This window comes from Psittacula echo (genome assembly GCF_963264785.1).
Source record: "Psittacula echo genome assembly, chromosome: 20".
NCBI lineage: Eukaryota > Metazoa > Chordata > Aves > Psittaciformes > Psittacidae > Psittacula > Psittacula echo.
In genome coordinates this window covers 7,451,661-7,472,954 of record NC_137756.1, presented here as the reverse complement: position 1 = coordinate 7,472,954, position 21,294 = coordinate 7,451,661, and the positions used below count along the sequence as shown (strand labels likewise).

Genomic DNA, 21,294 nt, shown 5'->3' with positions numbered 1-21,294 from the left:
TAAACATTGAGCCTGGCTGCACAAATACATGCACGACTGGGGAGAAACACATATCTCTGGGGTTAGTGTGGATGGGGCTCGGAGCAACCTGCTCTAGTGAAAGGTGTGCCTGCCTGTAGCAGGGAGTTGCAACTGGATGAGCTTTAAGGTCCCTTCCAACCCAATCCAGTCTGGGATTCTATGAACTGGATCATGGATGCATCAGAAGGATGTGCATGAGGGGGGAAGTTGCCTGGGACACACATTCCCCCTCTGCCTGAGTAACCAGTTAGCAGGGTCTAGGAAAATGCCACCCACAGCTCTACAGACAGACTGAGTAGAAATCAGTAACAGTCTCATTGTGGTCTGCTCACAGACAGCAGTGATACTTCAAATGAGCTAAATATACATCTAGGTCACCTGAAGACCCTGTCCTTCTCATATACAGCGCAGCATCTTATATACCTTTTACTTGAATTGCATCAAAGCTTCGGTGTAAATCTGAACGACTACCAGGTCAATATGAAAGAACTCTAACGAATAAGAGTCACATTGGGCTGTATATGTTAAAATACCAGTCAAACCAGCATTTTCCTTTGTTTATTGCATGCTGGATTACTAGCCACTGGAATGTAAAGACCTTAATTTATCAATATTGCTATTATTTCTTTCAGTCTATGAAATTCCTGCTTGGGATCTCCCTCCAGCAGCTCAGCAAGCTGTTCTGTCAGCATCCCAGTCCTGGTGCTCAAAGCCTGGTCCAACCAGGCCTCACATCCCTGTGTGCTGAACCACTGGGGGTAGCTGCCTTTCTTCTTGATCCATCTCCTATGGACAGCACATGGATATCTGACAGTGTCCAACTAAAACCAGTCTGGATGTGAAGCGGTTAATGTGCTAACCACCTTCCCTTCAAGCCTTCTAAGCATGAGGCAGGGGATAACAGGGTTGTTTGGTGGATGAGTGAATGAGTTCAATCAGCACATCGCAAGTTAATTGTGCACAAGCATTAGCATGTCTGTATGAATGTTCATTTTAGAGTTAACCGGGATGTTAGAATGCTTTGGACTAGTAGTCACAAACCTAAACAAGTCTCAAAACCAAAAAAGAATTATACCAAAAGGAAAAAAACAAGGATATTTTTCCATGTGAAGCACATGTAAAAGACACCAGAAAAGTTCTGACTTTCAAGTATCAAAGAAATACAAATGCACAAGTGCTCAATCCTTCTGCTTCTACAATTAATTGCTTTACAGCAAGAGTACTTCCTTTTTGTGGCTTTGTTGCAAGCCCCTGGAACTGAAGAGCACCAGAATAATGACCTCAGACAGGGTTAGTGAGGTGAACCACAGCTCAAAGTATTCTTGAGAATACTTTCTGAGCACTACGTATGTGTTTTAAAAAATAAAGAAAGGGAAAGAAACACAAAGGGGAGGAAAAAAGAAAGATTTCCCAAATCAAGTTTTCAAGTGTCCAGCTATAATGAGCAATGACTTTGGTTTCTTTTGACAAGGAACCCTAAAAAACCAAACCAAAAGAATACCAATCAAGCTCTTTGAAAACAGCATCATGGCACATTGCCCTCTCCATGCAAAACAGGAGGAAAATAGAAGTTACAACTTCTTTTTCTTTTTCTTTGGCAGAAAGTAAAGAAATGATGACATTTAGAAGTGGGATGTGAAAGGGGAAAAATGAGGATGCATCTGATGCAGCATATACTAAGCAGAAATGATCATAAAATAAACCTGACAAAGCAAACTCCATAATGAAGCAAACAGCATATAGAATATAATACCAAATGTAATATCAGAATAGACAAAGCCCAAGGCAGGTGTTCACCCAAGTCCTGGCCAAGGAGAAGTGTTGGCCAAGAACAGGTCTATTTTCTGAAGTGACGTGGCCATACGTACTCTGTGCTTCACAGTCCACGCAGTGGGAATTGCCTCTGATGTTCCTTATGGACTGAAGGGCCATGGCCTCATTCTGACTCGTCAGGCGGGACTGAATAGATGGAAAGAAACATACAAACAACACATAAGAACCCCGTAACAACAGATGACACAACTCACCTCAATGAATGGCACAATTCAAAGCTAAGACCAAGGTTGAATGAACATGACCAAGGAACCTCAAGTCTTGGTTTGCCTCTCAACAAATGGTGATCCTTTGGCATCTCCAAGCACAGCAAGTCCAAACCTGCCAAGCAGGGACTCCTCTTTCCTCCCATGTTTCCTGACACAATTATATTCCTCCCAGGGGTCTCTACCCGGTGCAGGAGCTCCCAGTGCTCTGGGGTCTATTCTAAGAAGGGGGAGACTGCACTGAGGAAAACTGAGCTTGGAAATGAAGCCTGCTATTCGTAAGAACAGTAGTCACAGGTTAGGTTTGCTTCTTGAGATAAATTAGATAAGAATATTATCGTATAAAATCGATGTCTTTTATTGATGTGTGTGCTTTTGCTAATGCAGACTAAGTGACGGTTTGCAAAAGCAGCTGAAACCTTTTTATCATCCAAAGGTCAGATTTAATCGGATGGCTTCCATTTAAATTCTCTCCATGATGACCTGCCAATGACCTCTACTTGGACCTGGAGACACTGTCACAAGGTACAATAGTTCAACCCAACTGTCTTGTGAGCTCCCAGAGAAGTAAACTGTTAGTTACAGCAAGTGATGGACTCTTTGCAATGAACTGATTTAAGCAGCGTGAGGACCAGGTCTTAAGCATGGCAATGGGGGCATGTGTCCTCCTGACCTACCAATGGGACGCCTACTAAACCTGTCCAACTACCTGCACTTTGCTATTCCAACTAGTTCTTCTGACATGTTTTGATAGCTCAGTAATACTTTACAGGAAAGAAACCTCCTGGAGCCACTTATCAGCCACTCTTTGTCCTCTTTTGTGTGAGTATTTTTATATAGGTGTGAGTGTACGAATTTCCTCCTTAGTGCTCCCTTAACATACATGTTAGAATGTGCAAACCCAAGAAAATACGTAAGCAGTGATTTTTCACTAGCTCAGAAATACATATTGGAAACAAATTCTTTTTACTTTTAATAAAATGGGAAGTAAATTATATTATGCTGACTGATAATCACTGGTGTCTGATCTACTCTGGCAGCCCAGGGTAATGAAAGCAGGCATTCATTCCACCATACCAGTCTCCTCCTTGCAATATAAAGTCATTAAAGACAACACTTAGGTGGATGATGCTAAAGAATCTAGAGGTCTGAACAGTTGTTGCCCTGTTCTCTCCCTTGACTACCACACTCAACACCTTGCTCTCTAGCTGTGAAGAGTGAGCAGACACAGAGACTCAAGAATCAAGAGCTCTCTGGCCCCTCTAAAGATAAGGGATGTATGAAGAAGTCTCAGATTTTAAACACTGATTCTGAGAGGAAAGGAGAACAAATTACTTCTGTCATCATATGAAAGCATTGCAAGGTGGAAGGCCTGTTCCTCTTAGGTCATGTTCTTCTTTCTCCAAAATGCTTTGATGAACTGTTTCTGGATTTGCTTTGTTTTAAGGCAAAAACCTGTAACAATTTATTCCAGTGTAATTAAAGAAAACATGAACTGCATCTACGCTTTGGTTTCTGTGATTTGCATTACTTCATCAGGGCAGAATCCTATGGCTGAACATTATTGCACATTTATTATGGTTAGGTCAACCAGAACGCTGAGTTAAATTTTGCCATGCAGCAGCTTAGTAGATTTAACCTGAGATTTGACTTGGAAATACATTGGTTTTGGGGTCTGCCGCTGCTCTCCTCTGAGACAGGTTTTTCGTCAAGGGCCTTCTGCAGACCTCTAACCTGACACAAAGCTGAATCCACAGCAGTGACTACAACACGCAACTTCTTTATTCTCAGTATTCCTCTGTGCACCGTACCTTGTTTTTGCTGCTCTCACACGACTGTAAACTGGCCAAGATCTGACTCTCTATGGCTTGTACCCACGCATCTCTTTCTTCATATGTGGTAGCTTCAAAGTGCCAAGTCTGGCCAGTGAGAGAGACAATGATAAACTCAAAGTTTTCTTCTTGCTCTGAAAAAGACAAGCAATAGGAAGAGAAGGTTAAGTTTAAGGGTACTGACAGCTAGGCCTAAACTATCTTTGTCGATGAGCATTTCTTCAATGCAACAAGCAAAAGCAGGTCTGGATTGTCGAGGTTTGAGGCTAGATATAGCCAATTCCCTTGCAGTTGCACGATGCATCAGAAAACAGCTTGCATATCCACTGCTTTTATTCTCCAAATGTTACACAGATAAAGTACTGTTATGGGTAAATATTCAGTTCCTCTGTGTGTATGCGAGGGTGGTGTCAAGGCTATACCCTTCTGGAACACAAAGTGGCTAACAAGCATTATTTAGATTTAAACCTGAGGTGCTAAGAGCTACATAATGTAGAAATCAAAGCGTGACACAAAATAACTTAAAAGATGAATGGACTGTTAAAGGCTGACAATACAGAAAATTTCATGATTTCCCCTCTTCCTTCAAGCAGTTTCTTACAGGCACAGATTATATTAAAAGTGGATGTGTACATTTTCTTGTCGGCAGCATAAATACACTGGGTTATAATACAGGATTAAAATCAGTTCAACCTATTCAACACTCACATTCGACATGGGAGATGAGAAAATTATCTGAGAAGCTCGCAGAAAGGGTCAGTGAAATATCCTTAGGGCTACTAGAGTACAAGGACAAGTATTCAGGCCAGAGGACAGCAGCATATGAATCTACCAGTAGAAGTGAAATAAATGGACACAAACTCCAACCACACATGGGACACCAAAGTCAAATGAAAAAAGACATCAAGGAAGCTGAAACAGAGCAAGTGGAATTAGGAAGGGCAGGCACGAAGCATGAAAAGGCAAAGAATAATAGAGCACAAAGTTCTGGTGAACATCAGCCATAATGGGCTTTAGAGCGAGCATTTACTTTCACTTGTCTGCTAATGACTTATTATATATTCAGAGCCATGAAACCCCTGCATCACCTTGTCATCCATAAGTGTGCAAAGATAAGTGACAAATCTAACCCTAGCTTTAAAGACAGCACTGCTACTCACTGGCAGTCATTTTCTCAACCTGTGGCACAACTGGTTTTCTTTGATAAACTCCATGTTAGCAGGGCCAGCGCCTACTGCTTTAATGATGCCTCAAGAAAGCAGCAGAAGGTGAGAATGCATCTTGAGGTGAGAATAAACACAGAGGTGAAGGTTATTTCCAGGTGCATGAGGGCACAAGCTATGTTATTTTACTGGGATAACCAGGAAAAGAAAGAGAAGAGAAATGATGCAACCTTACAGCTACAGCAAGATTAGCAACGTTGTTAGAGACAAAAAAGTAGAATCATTATCCAAAATGTTATGAACACTCATGGAAAAAGCCGTATTTACAAACAGAGCTGAGAGTTTATGAAGAAGCAGCAAGAGGAAACTACAGTAAATGGAATTAATGTTGAGTCCTGCCTGCTGTAGGGTGACACAGTTATCATCTACTTATGAAGAAGCATATGTCAGTGGAGGGAGGTACAGACATACTGAAGTTCTGCGTGTGTTGATGAAAACAAAGAATGATGATGAAAGAAGAGAACACGAAAAGCTGAATTCCACCTGCAGCAGCCCCCTGCAGAGACCCATTTAGGAAATTCATCATTTTTAGGCCTTTCAGCGATAAAACGTTGTACTCCTAAAGTCTTACTAAAGGAGGATTTCCTCACACCTCCTTTTTGGGCAGGGGGGAGGAGGGACACAAAGACACACAGAAGAGGACAATGAGAGAGGAGACTTCTGCAGCGCACTGGCAGGGATGACTTCTCAATACGTAACAACTCAACATGAAGTTGAGAGGAGGGGCTTTGGACAAGGGCCTGTAGGGACAGGACAAGGGGGAATGGCTTTAACCTGCCAGAACAGGGGAGACTGAGATGAGCTCTTAGGCAGAAGCTCTTCCCTGTGAGGGTGCTGAGGCGCTGGCACAGGGTGCCCAGAGAAGCTGTGGCTGCCCCATCCCTGGCAGTGTTCAAGGCCAGGTTGGACACAGGGGCTTGGAGCAAGCTGCTCTAGTGGAAGGTGTCCCTGCCCGTGGCAGGGGGTTGGAACTGGATGAGTCCCTTCCAACCCAAACCATCTATGATTCTACGAAGAATATACAGTATATAACTAATACTCAACAAGTATATATGGTGTATCTTTACAGAGCCATCTATACTACTCCTCTATCATGGCTTTCCAGCATCACAATTCCAGTCCTTAAAAGAAGTATATACAATCCAGCTCCTGCATCACTGAAGCCTCCTATCTTCTATCTGCCAATAATCCTTATCACACACATGAAGCTGGTTTGCCCAAGACAGGCTTATGAGAAATAAACCCACTGCAAAGTGAGGCTGAAATCCCATCCCTGCAGCAGGACCTCTGCAAGCTTTGTTTCTCAGAAACGTTACACAAGGTTATTTCCCCTGCTTACAGGAGACCTACGGCAGAGGACACAATCCTGGCTATTCAGGCGAGGGGAGTGCAATTCAGGAAACACCTCCAGCCATTCCCTGTGGTCACTCTTTTATACGCTGTCTCCTTTTCCCAAAGGAGAGGCTCCCTTGTTTCATCTCCTGACCTTTCTGCTGTGACCAGCTGACACTGCGACAAAAGCTGCCAAGATCTTACACAGCCTTTGTGGCTCTGGATTGCAAAGTCCACACAGGACACTGGTGAGTCTGTCCCAGTATGGCCCCACCATGGGTTAAGAGGGCTGCAGCATGTTTTAAGGCTGGGCTGGAAGGATGTTTTCAGTACAGCAGTAAGAAAACTTGGTCATCGCTGGTGGTGCATTAAGAACATGTAAGTTTTCACTTTCCAATATCTACTGAAGTTTCAGGTTTGCTCCTTAAAGAGCTCAGCTGAAAAGCAACCGTGCCAGCTGACAATGTGTTCAATAATACACTCGCTGTTCAAATACACCACATTTTGTTCTGTAATCCCAACCGGGAAACAAAGCAGCAATGGTGCCTGCTGCACATCACCTACAAGAGGGGAGTAGCAAATGTGGCTGTCCTCAACCACCACATACACCGATAGGAAAATCCAGGAAGGAGGATGGAATTGTTTGGTTTTCCTCTTCAGTCAAATTACAGGTTGTGCTATTTAAATCCCTGTGGGCCCAATCACAAAATTTTATTAAACAGTTTTCCATGTTTAACAGTTATTCACAGAAAGGTCCACTATAATAGTATTTTAGCACCATCAACCTGTCGAAATCAACCTGCCCAATTACTCCAAACTACATTAATAACACTGGATATTACACTAATTGTGTCCAGTTTCTATGCAGACGAGGTCCCACGGGGCTAATTTTGCATCCTCAGGGGCAAGCAACTCAGCCATCAAGCTGATTTCCCCAGGAATCCCTCCTCATTACACAGGTCCAGGCTGTCAAACCTCTTCCTTTTTTTTTTTTAACCAAAAAAAAAGGTTAATGGGCCAATCAGTCATCAATTATTTCCTGGGAGGCCAGCAGGCAAAGGGTTAAAGTGGGAAGAACCAGCTGCAACTGAGTTCCATTTGGAAGTTATTATCAACAGGAGATATCTCAAATGATGTTGTTGTTGCTTGGTTTGCCCTTTGTTTTAAAGTGGTGGGGGCCAGGATGGGCAATGAGCTGAAACTGTCAGATTATGACGAGATGAACCTAAAGCCATGTATTTCTTCAGTGGAAGTGGACGTGCAATGAGGGAATTTTATGAAAACCACCACACTCTCATAACCACCAGGCCCCTTCCAAGCAGTGCCATGGTCCCACTGTTTATGCTGCACTGTTTGCACCATTATCTTTTCGCAGTGAAATTAACTGCATTTAACCCAAGTTCACATTTATTTTGCTCTGCCAAAAGTCAGACGTGGCTACAGCCCACCCACTTACAGCGAACAAGAGATACAGGTCCTTAGAAGCAAAGGACTGTGCAAGGGAAAACAAATATTGAGGCATGGTCTCACTGCATTCCCGTACCAATGCCTGCGTTAACTGTATGACACAGAGATCAGATTTAGAAAACTACACTGTCAACGACTACAGGATACAATTAGTCTATAACTTGCTTCAGAGAGCTCAACTAAATCTACTACAACGTAGAGAAAACACAAGTCTGGAAGCAGTTGCACCTCTTGGCATCCTGCGAGATCGGTTCTAAATGGTGTGCAAAGATCAGTGTGTTCCAGATTTTCACTTCCTACATCTTTTATTCTCAATATTAAGGGTTTCATAAATAGCCACTGACACCTTGCACCAGAGGGGGGTAACCACAAGCACACTTTGAAGCCAATGGAAGAGAGGGGCTCCTTTCCACCAGGCACTCTACAGTCAGGAATTACAGCCATCCCAAAAGTTTGCTTTTAAACAAAACCACTATTTCTATTTTCTATGGCTATAAAACAGAGACTCGCCAGGCTTCAATCATCTCTCATAAGCAAACATGAATATTCTGCCAGAATCAGAAATAAAACTGGATCTTCTGGCCTTCAAGCCAACCAGCCTCTTTCACTAGGTGCCAGATTGTGTGTTTGCTGTCATCAGAGGACCCTGCTGCTGCTGCTGCTAATGAACAGTAACTCACTGTGCATGTCTGGCGTAGGATGCCACTCAGATGGGAAACACTTTCCAGAAACTAGAAGTCAAGTGCAGAACCAACAGATTCTCAATGGTGTATTTCAAACACCCGTGAAGCATCTTCAAGAGTTGAGGTTACAGCCTGAAACCTAGTCAAGCCTGCCTCAAGTAACACTAAGACCTATTTAAACTCCCTTTTTATTCATGCCCTCCTCCCACTCTCTGTTCAAGCACCCTTTCTTAATAACCCTTCATCTTTTCAAAAGGATGGGAATGAAACACCGCCGAGATGCCCAGCAACCCACATCAGATGTTAACAATATACAATTTGTTTACAACAAAGGCACGTTGGTATTTACGTACTATATGGTGTTAACTAGTGTTACCTTTTGCTACTTGGTGTAAATTATCCCTGTAACTCAGAAGATAAGTATGTTTATTAGCAGCCTCAATTAAGGAAATATTTGTGCCATGTCCCACTGGGCATGACTATGCTAATACTTCTCTCCCCTTTCCAAACCCAGGGTCTAAATCTAATTAGTTCTGAAAATCAACCCTATGAGGACAAAATAGCTCTGCTGTCGGTCGCCCACAGCTCTTGATAAAGGTTGTGTTCCACTGGAAGAGTTTTGCAGTGGTGCTGTTTTATATCACTACTCATGAGTGACAAACTGGTGATGAAAGGCTGGTTCCTCCCCATGCGTACTTCTTATTCTATCTGGATGCCGAGGCAACACGGTTTGAACAAATCCATGAAGTAACGTGAGTCTACACTTGCATTAGGTGTTTCCTGATGTGTTTCAAGCTTGAGGTTTCCTTCTAACATGACAACCCCCATGGCAGGAGAATTGGAACTGGATGATCTTAAGGTTCTTTCCAACCCAAACTATTCTGATTCTATGACGTGTTTCGAAGCTGAAGAGCTTGCTTAACTAAAGGGTGTTGCGAAGGTGAGTCTATACAGCGGAGCTTACCTCGGATGCTCCCCTCCATCTGCCATCAACATTCTGCACAGGCACAATACCACAGCAGCAGTTATCACTAACTTCTAACCAAAACATAGTTTGAGAGTTAATGAGTATGCAGAAGAAAGCTTTCCAGGAAAGCCTGGCCCTGTTTAACACGTCAGACAGGTAACCAACGAGAGTGGAAAAATAAGGATCTAATATCCTTATGCATGTTAAAGCAGAGCACAGCTATTTAATTTCTTAAAGATAAGCCTTTCTGCTGTGCTGCAAAATCTACTGATACAGGAAAAGTAATTCTGTATTTCAGTTATATGCAGGTACAAGTGACTCCAGCTTGTCGTATAATCAGAGCGGGGTCTGGTTTAAGGATAACACAGAATCACAGCATTGCTTAAAGACTGGCTGCCTGCAATAAGGAGCAGGTGGGACTTTTGTATTTGTCAGTGGCTCCCTATAGAAAAAACCCCCAAAATCTGAAAACTAAAGAGTTTTAGGCAAACTCTGAAATGAAGAAAATAAAGTTTCTTGCAGTCACACAGAACTGATAAAGGACCAGTGGAGGACACAGCTGTATGATGGTCTGCTTCTTTCTGCCCTCAGAAGCTTGAGTCCTTCAGCTGTGATCTTGTACCCAGCCACCTCTGCAAATATTCTGCCCTTCCTCACTCCTCTGTGACCAGACCCATCACTAATGGGTCAAGTAATAGCCATGGGTCAGTAATAGCCAGGGAGAGGAGGACTGTCAGTGTTGCACGGCACACAGTAAAAGGGGACCCTCTGTAAGCACAACAGACCCACCACGCTGAGGACCATCCATACACTTGCTTCTGCCAAGCACCTACAAAACCAGCTGCAGCATCTGAACTGCATATTTCTCCATCTTTATCAGAGATTTACTACCTGGAAGCACAGAAAATACCTAAAAATAATGGAACCAGCATTCAAAAATATTGGAGAGGCTGGTTCCTAGATCAAGCTTTCAAAAATGGGACCGTACACAATGGAAATGGGTTTGGTCTATAGAAAGGTGGAAGTGCAATTGAGCAAGCACGCGTTAAAGACCAAAGCAGATTTGTTATTCTGGACTGTCATTTCCTATCATCGTTCTGTTTTTTGAAGGCATAATTATCTAAACATGTGGCTTTTAATACTTACAATGCTCATTAACTCAGCATTTGCATGTCTCACCATTCCAGCTTCCACACAAAGGCTGATGGTACCAGCTCAAAGACGCAAAGCTATGGAGCGCATTGATTGCTCTGTTTTCATTGGGGATAATACCTCCAGAAAAAGAGATACCTTTGCCTAATTTCAGAAGTTGGTTTTGATGACAGGTCTCAAAACTCTTTGGGCTGTGGCCAGCAGGAACATGCTCCCACACGCTTATCCAAGGTGCCTTTGATACTTGGTTTGATCAGTAAGAACAAAAGGTTACTCAAACTAGACTGGCTGTAAACCACAAGGGAGTTCTTTATACTTGTTTCCCTGGTGCGGTTTCCTAACAGGTAGATATAAAATCATAAGCTTCTCAAGCAGGAACAACGAACACGCTGATTAGAAGAAAAATCTGGTTGGGAGATAAAACCCAGCAAATACGCAGAAAACAAAAATACACAGAAAATGGCAAATCACTAAAAAGTATCTTGTTTCCTATTAGGTGGGAAAAACCCCACCCAAACTTATTAATATCTGACAATCACATTCTCTCATTTCATAGTTGGCACTTCCTGCAAAATATGCAGGAATACTGCGTATTTTGTACTGTAAAACCATCAAAATGGAGTGTTTTGCTCTGAAAAGGGGACAATTTTACATTTCCGCTGAGAAAGAAACCAAAATTATAACTTAGAACCCCAAAAAGCTTCCTTAAGAAGCTGCAGGAAAAAATCCCACTTTTGTTTCCTCCCTACACTTTGTTTGGCAGCAAGAGCAAGGCAGTAATTGTGCAAAAGAAAGGACGGTGATATAAATCACCAAAGGTTAATGATCAGGATGTGAACAGAGGGACTTGTTTACAGAAATAGCATGCAATTTAAAATTTACAAGAGATTTAATGCCACCGCTTGGCAATCACTAAAATCAACAGCCCAGAAAACAGTGACATTAAGAAAAATATTACAGTTATAATCATTCCAAAATAAGTCAATTAGTGTTAGGGCATGCGCTCGCGATTACTTGACCCATTTGCTTTGCACTTAAGTGAAGAGAAAAAAGAAATCCCCCCTCCTTTATACTGAGATTACTGAGTTGTGACCTATTTTGCATTCTCTGTTTCTCCCACCACCCCTCTTGCACGCTGCTGGAGATGGTGGTGGAGGGTGGTGGGTGTTTTTTTGCTCTCCTTGCCTGGCTTCCGAGTAATTCTGACCTCTGACATTTGTAATAAAACAGGGGAAAAAAGAAGGAAGTTTATAATTGTGTTGTTCAAATGAAGGTGGGGAGAAGGGGGGGTGGAATATAAAATTCAATGTGCTATTATAGCAAAGCCATGACGGCTGTCTTCGGTGGAAAAAAAGCAATGTAAGTCAATTTGTGAACTTTGGCACCAGGTGACCTTTAGAAATACAACAATATACAGAATTTACAAGCAAGAGCAGCACATGCAAATGACCCGGCACTGTCTCGCCTTTGGATTAGAGCTGCAAAGAGCATTATGGAGAAGGCTTGCACAAAGCAAATTAAGACTGTTACTTAAATGTCACGGCACACTATTGTATTTGGCTACAGATCATTACACCTGATACTAACACTTTTAAAAACTGTAATAACTTGGGAAATATTACATTGAGTGCCCACATGTAGAAAGGGAAGAAATATATATATATATATATAAAAATCGAAAAAAAGGGAAGAAAATGGGTTCCTGAAGTAATTTAAACATCACCACTCCACGACGAGAGGGAAAGGTCAAAATTTAAGTAAGCTGAAAGGAACATGAATGGCAAACTAAACTGCACAAACACCACACACACACAGAAAGGATGAAAAGACCAAGTGGAATGACTCTGCAAACATGAGATGAAAGCACGCATGCTTTGGGCAAATTTGATTTCCATGCCTGCACTGGGGAAGGGGGAGACGCAAGGAGGACGCAGGGTAAAAAAGAAAGGGCAAGAGAGGAGGTGTCCATCTACAACGGGTGGGTTTGTTACCTTCAGTGTTGGTGCTGCTGCTGCTGTATATATTTCGCAGGCTACCAACACGGTTTAGTTTCCAAGCTTTGCGTTTGGCTGCGTCCAGAGAGCAGGAGGGGAAGAGAAAAAAACAAAAAGAGAATAAAAATAACGAAAAAGGAAGGAAAGAAAGACATGAAAAAAAAAGGGGAGAAAAGAAACATCAAAATAGCATGTGAAGTAAAATACAAGCGCGAGCCTGTTAGCACGAAGAGCTGCACACAGAAAATGCACACAGGACTTTACAGCCTCTGCGATCCACGGACAATACGGAAAGCCTCTTATCGAGGGTGATTTTTCAAAGGCTCTACAACATGACACGATCTGACAAGATTAAATGGATCTGCTATTGGAATAGACAAAACCAGAGCAGTAGAAGTACAAAAATGCAGGAAGTATCTGTGCAAAGGATACACGACCAGACAAAACAGCTACTGCAAAATGGGATTTAATTAATGACGAAACACAGGCAGACAAGAGCTCCTTCTCCTTCACAAGCCTGTACCGATCACTTGGTGCCCGCAGCTCACCTGTAAACCACTTCTTTACATCATCACCTTTAAAAGTTGAGGCGATGATGCAATGACCTTAAATCCTCGTAACAACAAACTGTCATTTGTAGCTTTGAGTTTAGAGGCATTACTTAATTATTTTGAAGGCTGTCAAGTAGACGGGGATGCAATTGATGTCTGCGGTCCTCCCTTCCTCCCCCAGGCAAATCGCTGCAAAAAATCAAAGTGTATATTCTTCCTATAAGAGGCAACACCCTCACTTATTAGAACTGCCCCAAAATTGGAGCTTCTCTGAGTTCCCAGCTGCTGTTTCACAATTAGCAGAAAATACTGCTCAAAAGCACTCCAGTCCCATGCTCATTAGGAAAAACCACATTTTTACCTTCTTTTAAACTGACATGTTTCGCCTCAAGAGTGAATTCACAGCGTGAGAAGTACCTTCAATCAACAATATGCTTAGCCTGAGTTTCATCAGGCAGGAACAGTATGAAGCATCTGAGTCCACCATGACACTGCTGGAACCTAACAGTGACTAAAAGAACAGCGTTGTGCCCTCTTCTTCACGCATACACATCCCTACATCTGAGGAGGGAACTGTGTACCTGCTAAAAGTGCTACCTCTATCAGCTTTCCAGCTTACCTAGTTAAGAAATAATGATGCAGCACTGCTTGGCATGCAACTGCTTGTTAAAACCTGTTTTATAGGAGCAGGGAAGAGATCATCAGATTCAGTGACAAGCAGAAGAGCATCCAGACCTCCTTTTGAGCTGCCCTTCCTAGCAGGTCACCCAGCCCTCCTGTCCACAGACAGTGGAGAGCTTTCAGTTTGGGTGTGAGGCTTCCAGAAAGCATCAGTTACATTAATTACTATTAATTTCTATGACATGCATCATTGATACATGTAGAGATGGCTTATACAGAGGCAGTCCAGACCAGCCTGTAAAACTCTTCCATAATCTTAGTAAGATCATTTCCTCTTTGGAAAATGACTCCCAAAGCAGTGCAGGAAGAAATTAAACACACCATGCTTGCACATACCAGAGTTTTCATACCAGAGATCTGTAAGTGACAGGACAGGAAACAGCCTCAAGCTGCACCAGGGCAGGTTTAGATGGAGCTGAGGAACAATTCCTGCCCCAAAGGGTGCTCAGGCATTGGAACAGGCTGCCCAGGGCAGGGCTGCAGGCACCGTCCCTGCAAGTGTTCATGCATTGTGGAGACGAGGCCTCAGTGCCATGGGTTAGTGGTGGCCTTGGCAGTGCTGGGGAACGGTTGGACTGGATGAGCTTAAAGGGCTTTTCCAACCTGGCTGATTGTGATTGTATGCTTGAAATTGGAAGAGTCTTCCACTCCCATTCAGGTCAGAGTAAAACTCAACTGGTAAATCTGGAGTAAAACCATTCCTACCCTCACCACAGATGCTCCTCACCCTTTAGGATGACATCAACATCTCACGTCATGAGTATTGTGATAACAATTGTTTTACATTTCTCTTTCTATATTTATGAACTTTAACAAAAAGCTTGATTTTCAGCTAAAGAGCTAAGGCTGCAAGAGAACTGCTCAAACACCTAGTGTTAATCTATGTGCTGTTTTAATAAAGACACCTGCAGGCTTTAATGCTATGTACAAAAGGAGGACTGGATGTGCACGACATCCTTTAGAATGCATTGCACTGAAATGAAAATAAATAACAATATCTGAAAGGAAAAGTTACATCTCTAAAAACTAAAGTTCATCAAATCTATAAATATCTTCACTGACTGCATTCTCCAATATGAAACCCCCCTTCAGTTTTCGGACCTATTTAACATGTCCCAGCACCCAGTGAGGCACAATTTCCCAGCAGAAAACTTGTTTTTCCTGAGAAACATTTACATATAAATAGGCAAAATCGAGGTTTGGCACCCTTCAGAAAGGGAAGATGGTCTCCAGTACACAAAGACCTTTTCCCGGTCCCTTTTCATTTTTCACACTTTAATGGCACGTTAGAGTACGGCCGTATGAGCAGGAAGTGAACTTGCAGCCTGGTTTTCTATTAACCTATTGATGAAATAATCCATTTTAATGTGTTAAGTGTCATGCCTTTTTCTTCTCTTTAAACAAATGGACTTTTCCACAGTGATGCTGAAGCCCTGATACATCTGAGTGTGTCCTTTAGCATCGCTTAGGCTCCTGCCTGCCTCCTCAAGGTGCTCTGCTGTCTTGAGGATTCAATAATATTATCAGCAGCAGTGTTTGGACACTGGCAAGCACAGCCTCCGCTGGTGATTGATGTGCATGTGAGCACCAGGGCCCAGCTTAGCCATCCTACCCTGCCTGCCTCCAAAATTACACACTGGCTACACATTTCTGTTACCTACCAACAAGGCTTCAGTGGGCACCAAAGGCTATTATTTACCTGGCTTGTCTTTGACTTCTACCCCAGGACATTCAGTCCGTCCCATCTGGGTTCCAAAGTTAATTCAACAAAAGCTCTTGTTGCCAACTCTGGATGCGTGTGTATATATGTATATACACACACATACAGTATATATACACTTAAACAACTAAACACCAGCTGGTTTCCAATAAAAAGCTGTAAGAAGTACTTATTCCATTATTTAACAGCAAACAAAGCTCCCTAATTAGAAAGACAAAGCCCTCTAATTATAAAGACAAGACCTTTCTTCAAGGTATATTGATGTCAAGTATTTTCTGGAAGCCTGTTTTCTTCAAAGAAGCCACCAAGAAGCATCTCTTGACTAGAAAATCCCAGACAAACACCTCCCTCAAACACCAAATATCTGGAATGAAGTTAACGATTCCCCAGAAGACACCAGGTATGTAGCTTGTACTGAAATAGCAACTAGCATTCTGCCTCCTATGTCGTGCTACCACAACGTGAATGACTAATGTATTTTAATAATGTTTCAAGAAAATCTTCTATTAACTTTGACACTTGCCCTTATCTCTGGCTTCACAGCTGACAAAAACAACACTTCGGCAATCAAAGCAGTCCCCCCACCTTAACCAGCATGTAGATACGGTGTAGCAGCACAGTTTCTGCTCTTATCCAAGCTCATTAACTCCAGAAACGTAGATTGCTAAGATGAAATTCCTATTGTTGCTGGGTAAATTCATTTGTGCTTCCTAACACTCAGTCTGGATCAGCACAAGCAGTCATTCATTATCTGTCACCCAACAGCACAGAGCTCGGCTTTAACAACCCCGCAAAACAACACTGGGATGGTTGCTACCTTCAACTTGGTGTAAGCCATCATCCAGCCATTCCTCCTGGTAGCAACCACAATGCACCCAACCATGAAAGCTTTGACTCTCAGAGCCCAAGATGTGTTTCTCTAAGAAGGGTTAAAGTGCTTCATTGAGTTCTTGTGAGGAAGCTGCTTACAACTGTATCATTTCTGATGGGATGCACCACTCGTGGTTCATGTGTACTGGGGTGTCTTGTTCAAACCAGAGAATCAAAGACTGGTTTGGGTTGGAAGAGACCTTAAAGCTCATCCAGTTCCAACCCCTGCCACGGGCAGGGATACCTTCCACTAGAGCAGCTTGCTCCAAGCCCCTGTGTCCAACCTGGCCTTGAGCACTGCCAGGGATGGGGCAGCCAGAATCACCTTTCCAGAGGCTTTGAGCTCTTCTGCAGTTATGCAAGGCTCCCGCTCCTTTTGTGTTCCAGAGAAACATCCTGCTTGTTTACTCTTAAAATATATCACCCCCACCAATTTGTCCTTCTTTTTCCCCAACCACATGAGAACCATCTGGCTTCCAGATCTACATCTTGGACCTTTACAAACCTGTACAATACTGGAATAGTCAGAATGGTTTACTACTGTGGCTTTCCTAATATAGAACTTCAACAAACTGCTTAAATCAAATGGAGAGAGAATCTGTGGCTGTAGAGCACAAACAGAGCATGGGAGTTGTGAAGGTCCTTTCTCTGATTCTGTAGGCACTGACTGGACTCAGCTGTGCTGGACCAGAGGCCATTCCACTCCATTATTTCAGTTGTCTAGGTCCTTATCTGCAGCTTTTCAGTGTGTAAGGCAGGGACTGTAATGCACACACCCTGAAGTGGAAGCTATACAGGTTATTTAAGGCTCTACAAGTCTTTGAACATCCAAACACCACTGAAAGAGAGCACTAAAAACTGATTCCAAATAGAAGATACTTAAATCTAGTGGGAGATGATTACACGTTGGGCCCATTACAACAAAATGGTGGCAACAGCTTGCCTTTTCAGCTGAAGTTCTGAGAGGACATCCAGCTGCATCTGGAGATAGAGGCAAGCCCCTGTTTGCTGATGACTTTGAGTACTCCACTTTGGGAGCTGAACTGCATTGATTCCAAGTGTAAAATAAACTTGCTTATGCATTTTTACTGTGCACATCTTAAACTGAGAATAGGTATGTCAGTATATGAAGCAGAAAACAAGGCTTCAGTACAGACTTTTGTTAAGATATGGAATAACTGGGAATCAATTAAACTTAATCACTCCCAATTACCACATATCTTTGTATTTGTTCAGGCAATAACTTTGCATCTGTGAGCAACCCCTTGCAGACAGAATTTCTGTGTTTGCTTGCTTTAATAGGGCTGCTATTTATTCTGTGTTAATGAAACTACTCTTCCTGTCTAGTTTTGATTAGTTAGGTGTTGTAGTAAACATGTTTACCGCTGCTATGATCACACACTGTTATCTCTAAAAGCAATAGATGTTTTTTACAAAGCACACTTACCCATGTGTGATCTGAGGATACATCGCTTTGATACCTGTGAAGTTCCCTTAAGATACTATACTCAATAAAGCACCAGATTAACCCCCTTCAACTTGCTCAAATTCACTTCTTGATACACTTTGCTAAGCAGAAATTGCCTTTTATTCTTAGGAGAGTCTTAATACCTACAGCCTCCCGCTAAAATACCTTCCTCCGTCGCTGCACTGAGGAACTCCAGACGTGTTAATGTCACCTCTGGTCTCCGTGTGACAGAGCTCTTTGTTGATTAGATAAATAGTCCTCAGATAGCTGATTAAAAAATGATGTAGCCGTTCGGTTGTGTGTCCAAGCCTTGTCAGCCATGTTGGATGTTAAAGTGTGCATGAATTACATCCCTGGAGTGTGCTGAACAGTGCTGATTAAATGAGGCACGCCACAGCCCTCAGCATCAATTATCAGAAATAATAGGATCTTTTCACCTACTCTGGAGGAAGGGGGCTGGGGCTGGAATGCCACTTGCTCCTCAGAACATCTCATCATCATCAGCTGCACCACATAAATAATGCTGTCCATTCACCTAAGGACGCTTGTTTATTTATTCTTATTGTGCAACAATTAAAGACAGGGAAGATGTATGAGGAAAAACCTTCTCTCATGGCATAGGCCAGGGGAATGCTTTCATATAATACCTCTATCTGGAAAAACAGGGGTGTATTTGGTATATTTGCCTCTCTGCGTGAGAGGCAAACCTGAGCATCAGAGGGGTATTTAACGATAAACTCCAGGACCATCTAGCTGCCACCTCACTGGGAAGAGGATTCTGCACTTCAGCCCTCCACCTGCTCCTTCCCAACTCCTTCTGCATCATGTGTGGCTGCATCAGGACCTGTAAAACCATGGACTGGGAATTCTTATTTCTTGCTGGTCAGCAGAACAGTGATTTGCTCAACAAGACTGTGCTCTTTCACAAGAGGACTGGAAGGACTGCGTTAAGATGCAACCCAAGAGATTCTTACACCATGTAAACTTGTTTCTGTGACTGTGGAGGGGCTTGACACTGTTTTACTCTACATAGAAGCAGCAATGACAGAAGTTCCTCAAAGAGGGTTAACATCCCCCCCAACACAAAACAAATCAAAACTGGCACATCTGATACATGACACATAGGAAGCAAAATAATCTGGACCTGTTGTGTTTCTAGATCTGACCAACACTTAAAATAAAACCACTGACAAAGCACAAGTATCTTATAAATATGTATGCTACCTTCCTCTAATTACCAACAAATGCACACAGTATAGCTACTAAATCAGATTCCCGAAGTTGAACATCTTTTAACGCTCGAATGTGACTCTGATGTTTGCAAACATTTCTGCTTAGTGCATTGGTGTTAATAGGACAGACTGAAAAAGTGAAGCCAAAAGACAGAAGATTAAACTGCTGCAGTTATCCCACAAGGTAACAGCCCTTAATATGCCCTCCTTGGACACCAGGATACTCAGAGAAACAAGCTGCAGGGAATTACTGAAGTGCCGAGTTAAAAACCCAGCCCAAACACATGTAAACCTGAATGTCTGACACAAAGACAAAACCTGAAATCCTTTCAGTGCTCTATTTTGAACCCACACAACACTCTAAAAGTAATACTTCAAATGACATTAATAGTGGATTACGTTTGGCTTCCATTCAGCTTTGGACATTTAGAATGAAGGGAAAAAAATGCAAACACATTCATAGTTCTACTTGTGACAGGGGAAAAGTTTCTTTAATTAAACACTTCTAAAATAGCTTTTTAATTCTTCTTCCCCTTTCCCTCCCATAAGAGTTCTCCACTGAAACTTCAGCAGCAGGTAAAGGAGCCACTGAACTCTTTCAGTGCATTTCCAATACACCATAAACATACAAGGCACAAATCGACAAAAGTAAATGTTAATTGGGAACATTCTTCTCCGTTTTTCATTATCTGAAGCAGAAAATTATGGCTCTTTTCTACATACACAAAAATCCTTTTCAACCACCTAGAAAAACTGTCTTTTAATAAAAGCTTGAAATTATACTATCATATTTCAAAGGCAACGAACAGTTAAAGCAGCTAATCAAAGGTGTAATTATTTAATGACTACTACTCATGCTATCTAACAGGGCTGTAATTGCTTGGCTGTGATCACTAGACCACCAGCTTCAATAGTGGAAAACAAGTACTTTGCTTGTAGCATTTGATCGACCAATTTCTAAGGTTAGTTTCTCCAATGGGGTTGCCTTCACAAGGCTTGTGGCGTTCCATAAGGAATGAAGAGAATCAGTTTGTCAGCCTGCCTCCGCTTCTTCCGTTCACATTTGTACAACAAAGAATGGCAGAGGAAAACAAATTATTTCCCTGACGAAATGGGATTTGTCAAAATCATCATTGATTTTTTTCCCCCCTTTTAGTGCCACATTGGAGTTTTCTGTAAACCCCAGCTGACCCCACTACAATAATTCACATGCAAACACCACCCACAGTGTGCTTATTGAAAATGGTATTTGTATCTTAATTGCACTTTGGTATTTATTGTCCCTATTAATCTACTCCAGATAGAGCAGCACATAAATGCACCTTCTGACTCTGTTCCATTGTCTGCAGAATGTCTTTAACAGCTAGAAATAGGAGAAGAATAACCTAACATCATCAGGTATTAATTACAAGAGCTATTCAGAAGCTGTGCAAGTGTACAGAGTATGTTGGCTTATTACTGGTTTGGTAACAACGCACTTAGGGAAAGGCAGCTCCTGTCATTATATCTTATCATCAATACTAAATATGAACTACTGCTATTACGGTTCTTTTGTGGCACTAATGCATCTTTGCTGAACAGTTAGATTTGACACAAGATGCCGGGCCCTCTGGAATTCCAGAGATATTTGAATTCCTACCCAATTATCTAGTCAAGATATGGATTTCAAGATCAGTCTCATAGTTGCAGTTCATATCACTGGAGCTCAAGTGACACCATGACCTGAGAGGCTACTCTGTAAAATGTACCATCCCTAAAACCAATCCCAGTGTTCAGAAGGAGAGCAGGAAAAAGCATTGCATGGGATGGCTGAAGAGGAAATGGAGTGTGGGGGAAGCATCTGGGACACAGAGAAGAGGAAGGTTAGAGGAGCAAGAGCGGGACATGTGGGGGACGTCTGTTATTCACCATCAGCCCATCTTCTTTCTGCTGTTTAGACACAATATTGACTCTGTGAAAAGCCTCCTTGCTTACCCCATGGAGAACCACTATTTTTATGGCATGATGGATTTATTCTTGTTTCGGACCATCAGTTTCATCTATGGATAGGGAGACGACAATC

The 21,294-nt window shown here is 42.4% G+C and overlaps 1 protein-coding gene across 2 annotated transcripts in view; it reads right to left on the bottom strand.

Moving 5' to 3' along the window:
* Nucleotides 1-21,294, bottom strand: part of AGAP1 (ArfGAP with GTPase domain, ankyrin repeat and PH domain 1) — a 320,627-nt gene that overhangs the window by 38,664 nt on the left and 260,669 nt on the right. For both annotated transcript variants that reach the window (XM_080632007.1, XM_080632008.1), the window contains 2 exons: nt 3,872-4,026; nt 1,890-1,980 (listed from right to left, as the gene is read on the bottom strand). In XM_080632007.1, coding sequence (XP_080488133.1) covers nt 1,890-1,980; nt 3,872-4,026 — 246 coding nt within the window. The remainder of the gene's footprint in view (nt 1-1,889; nt 1,981-3,871; nt 4,027-21,294) is intronic.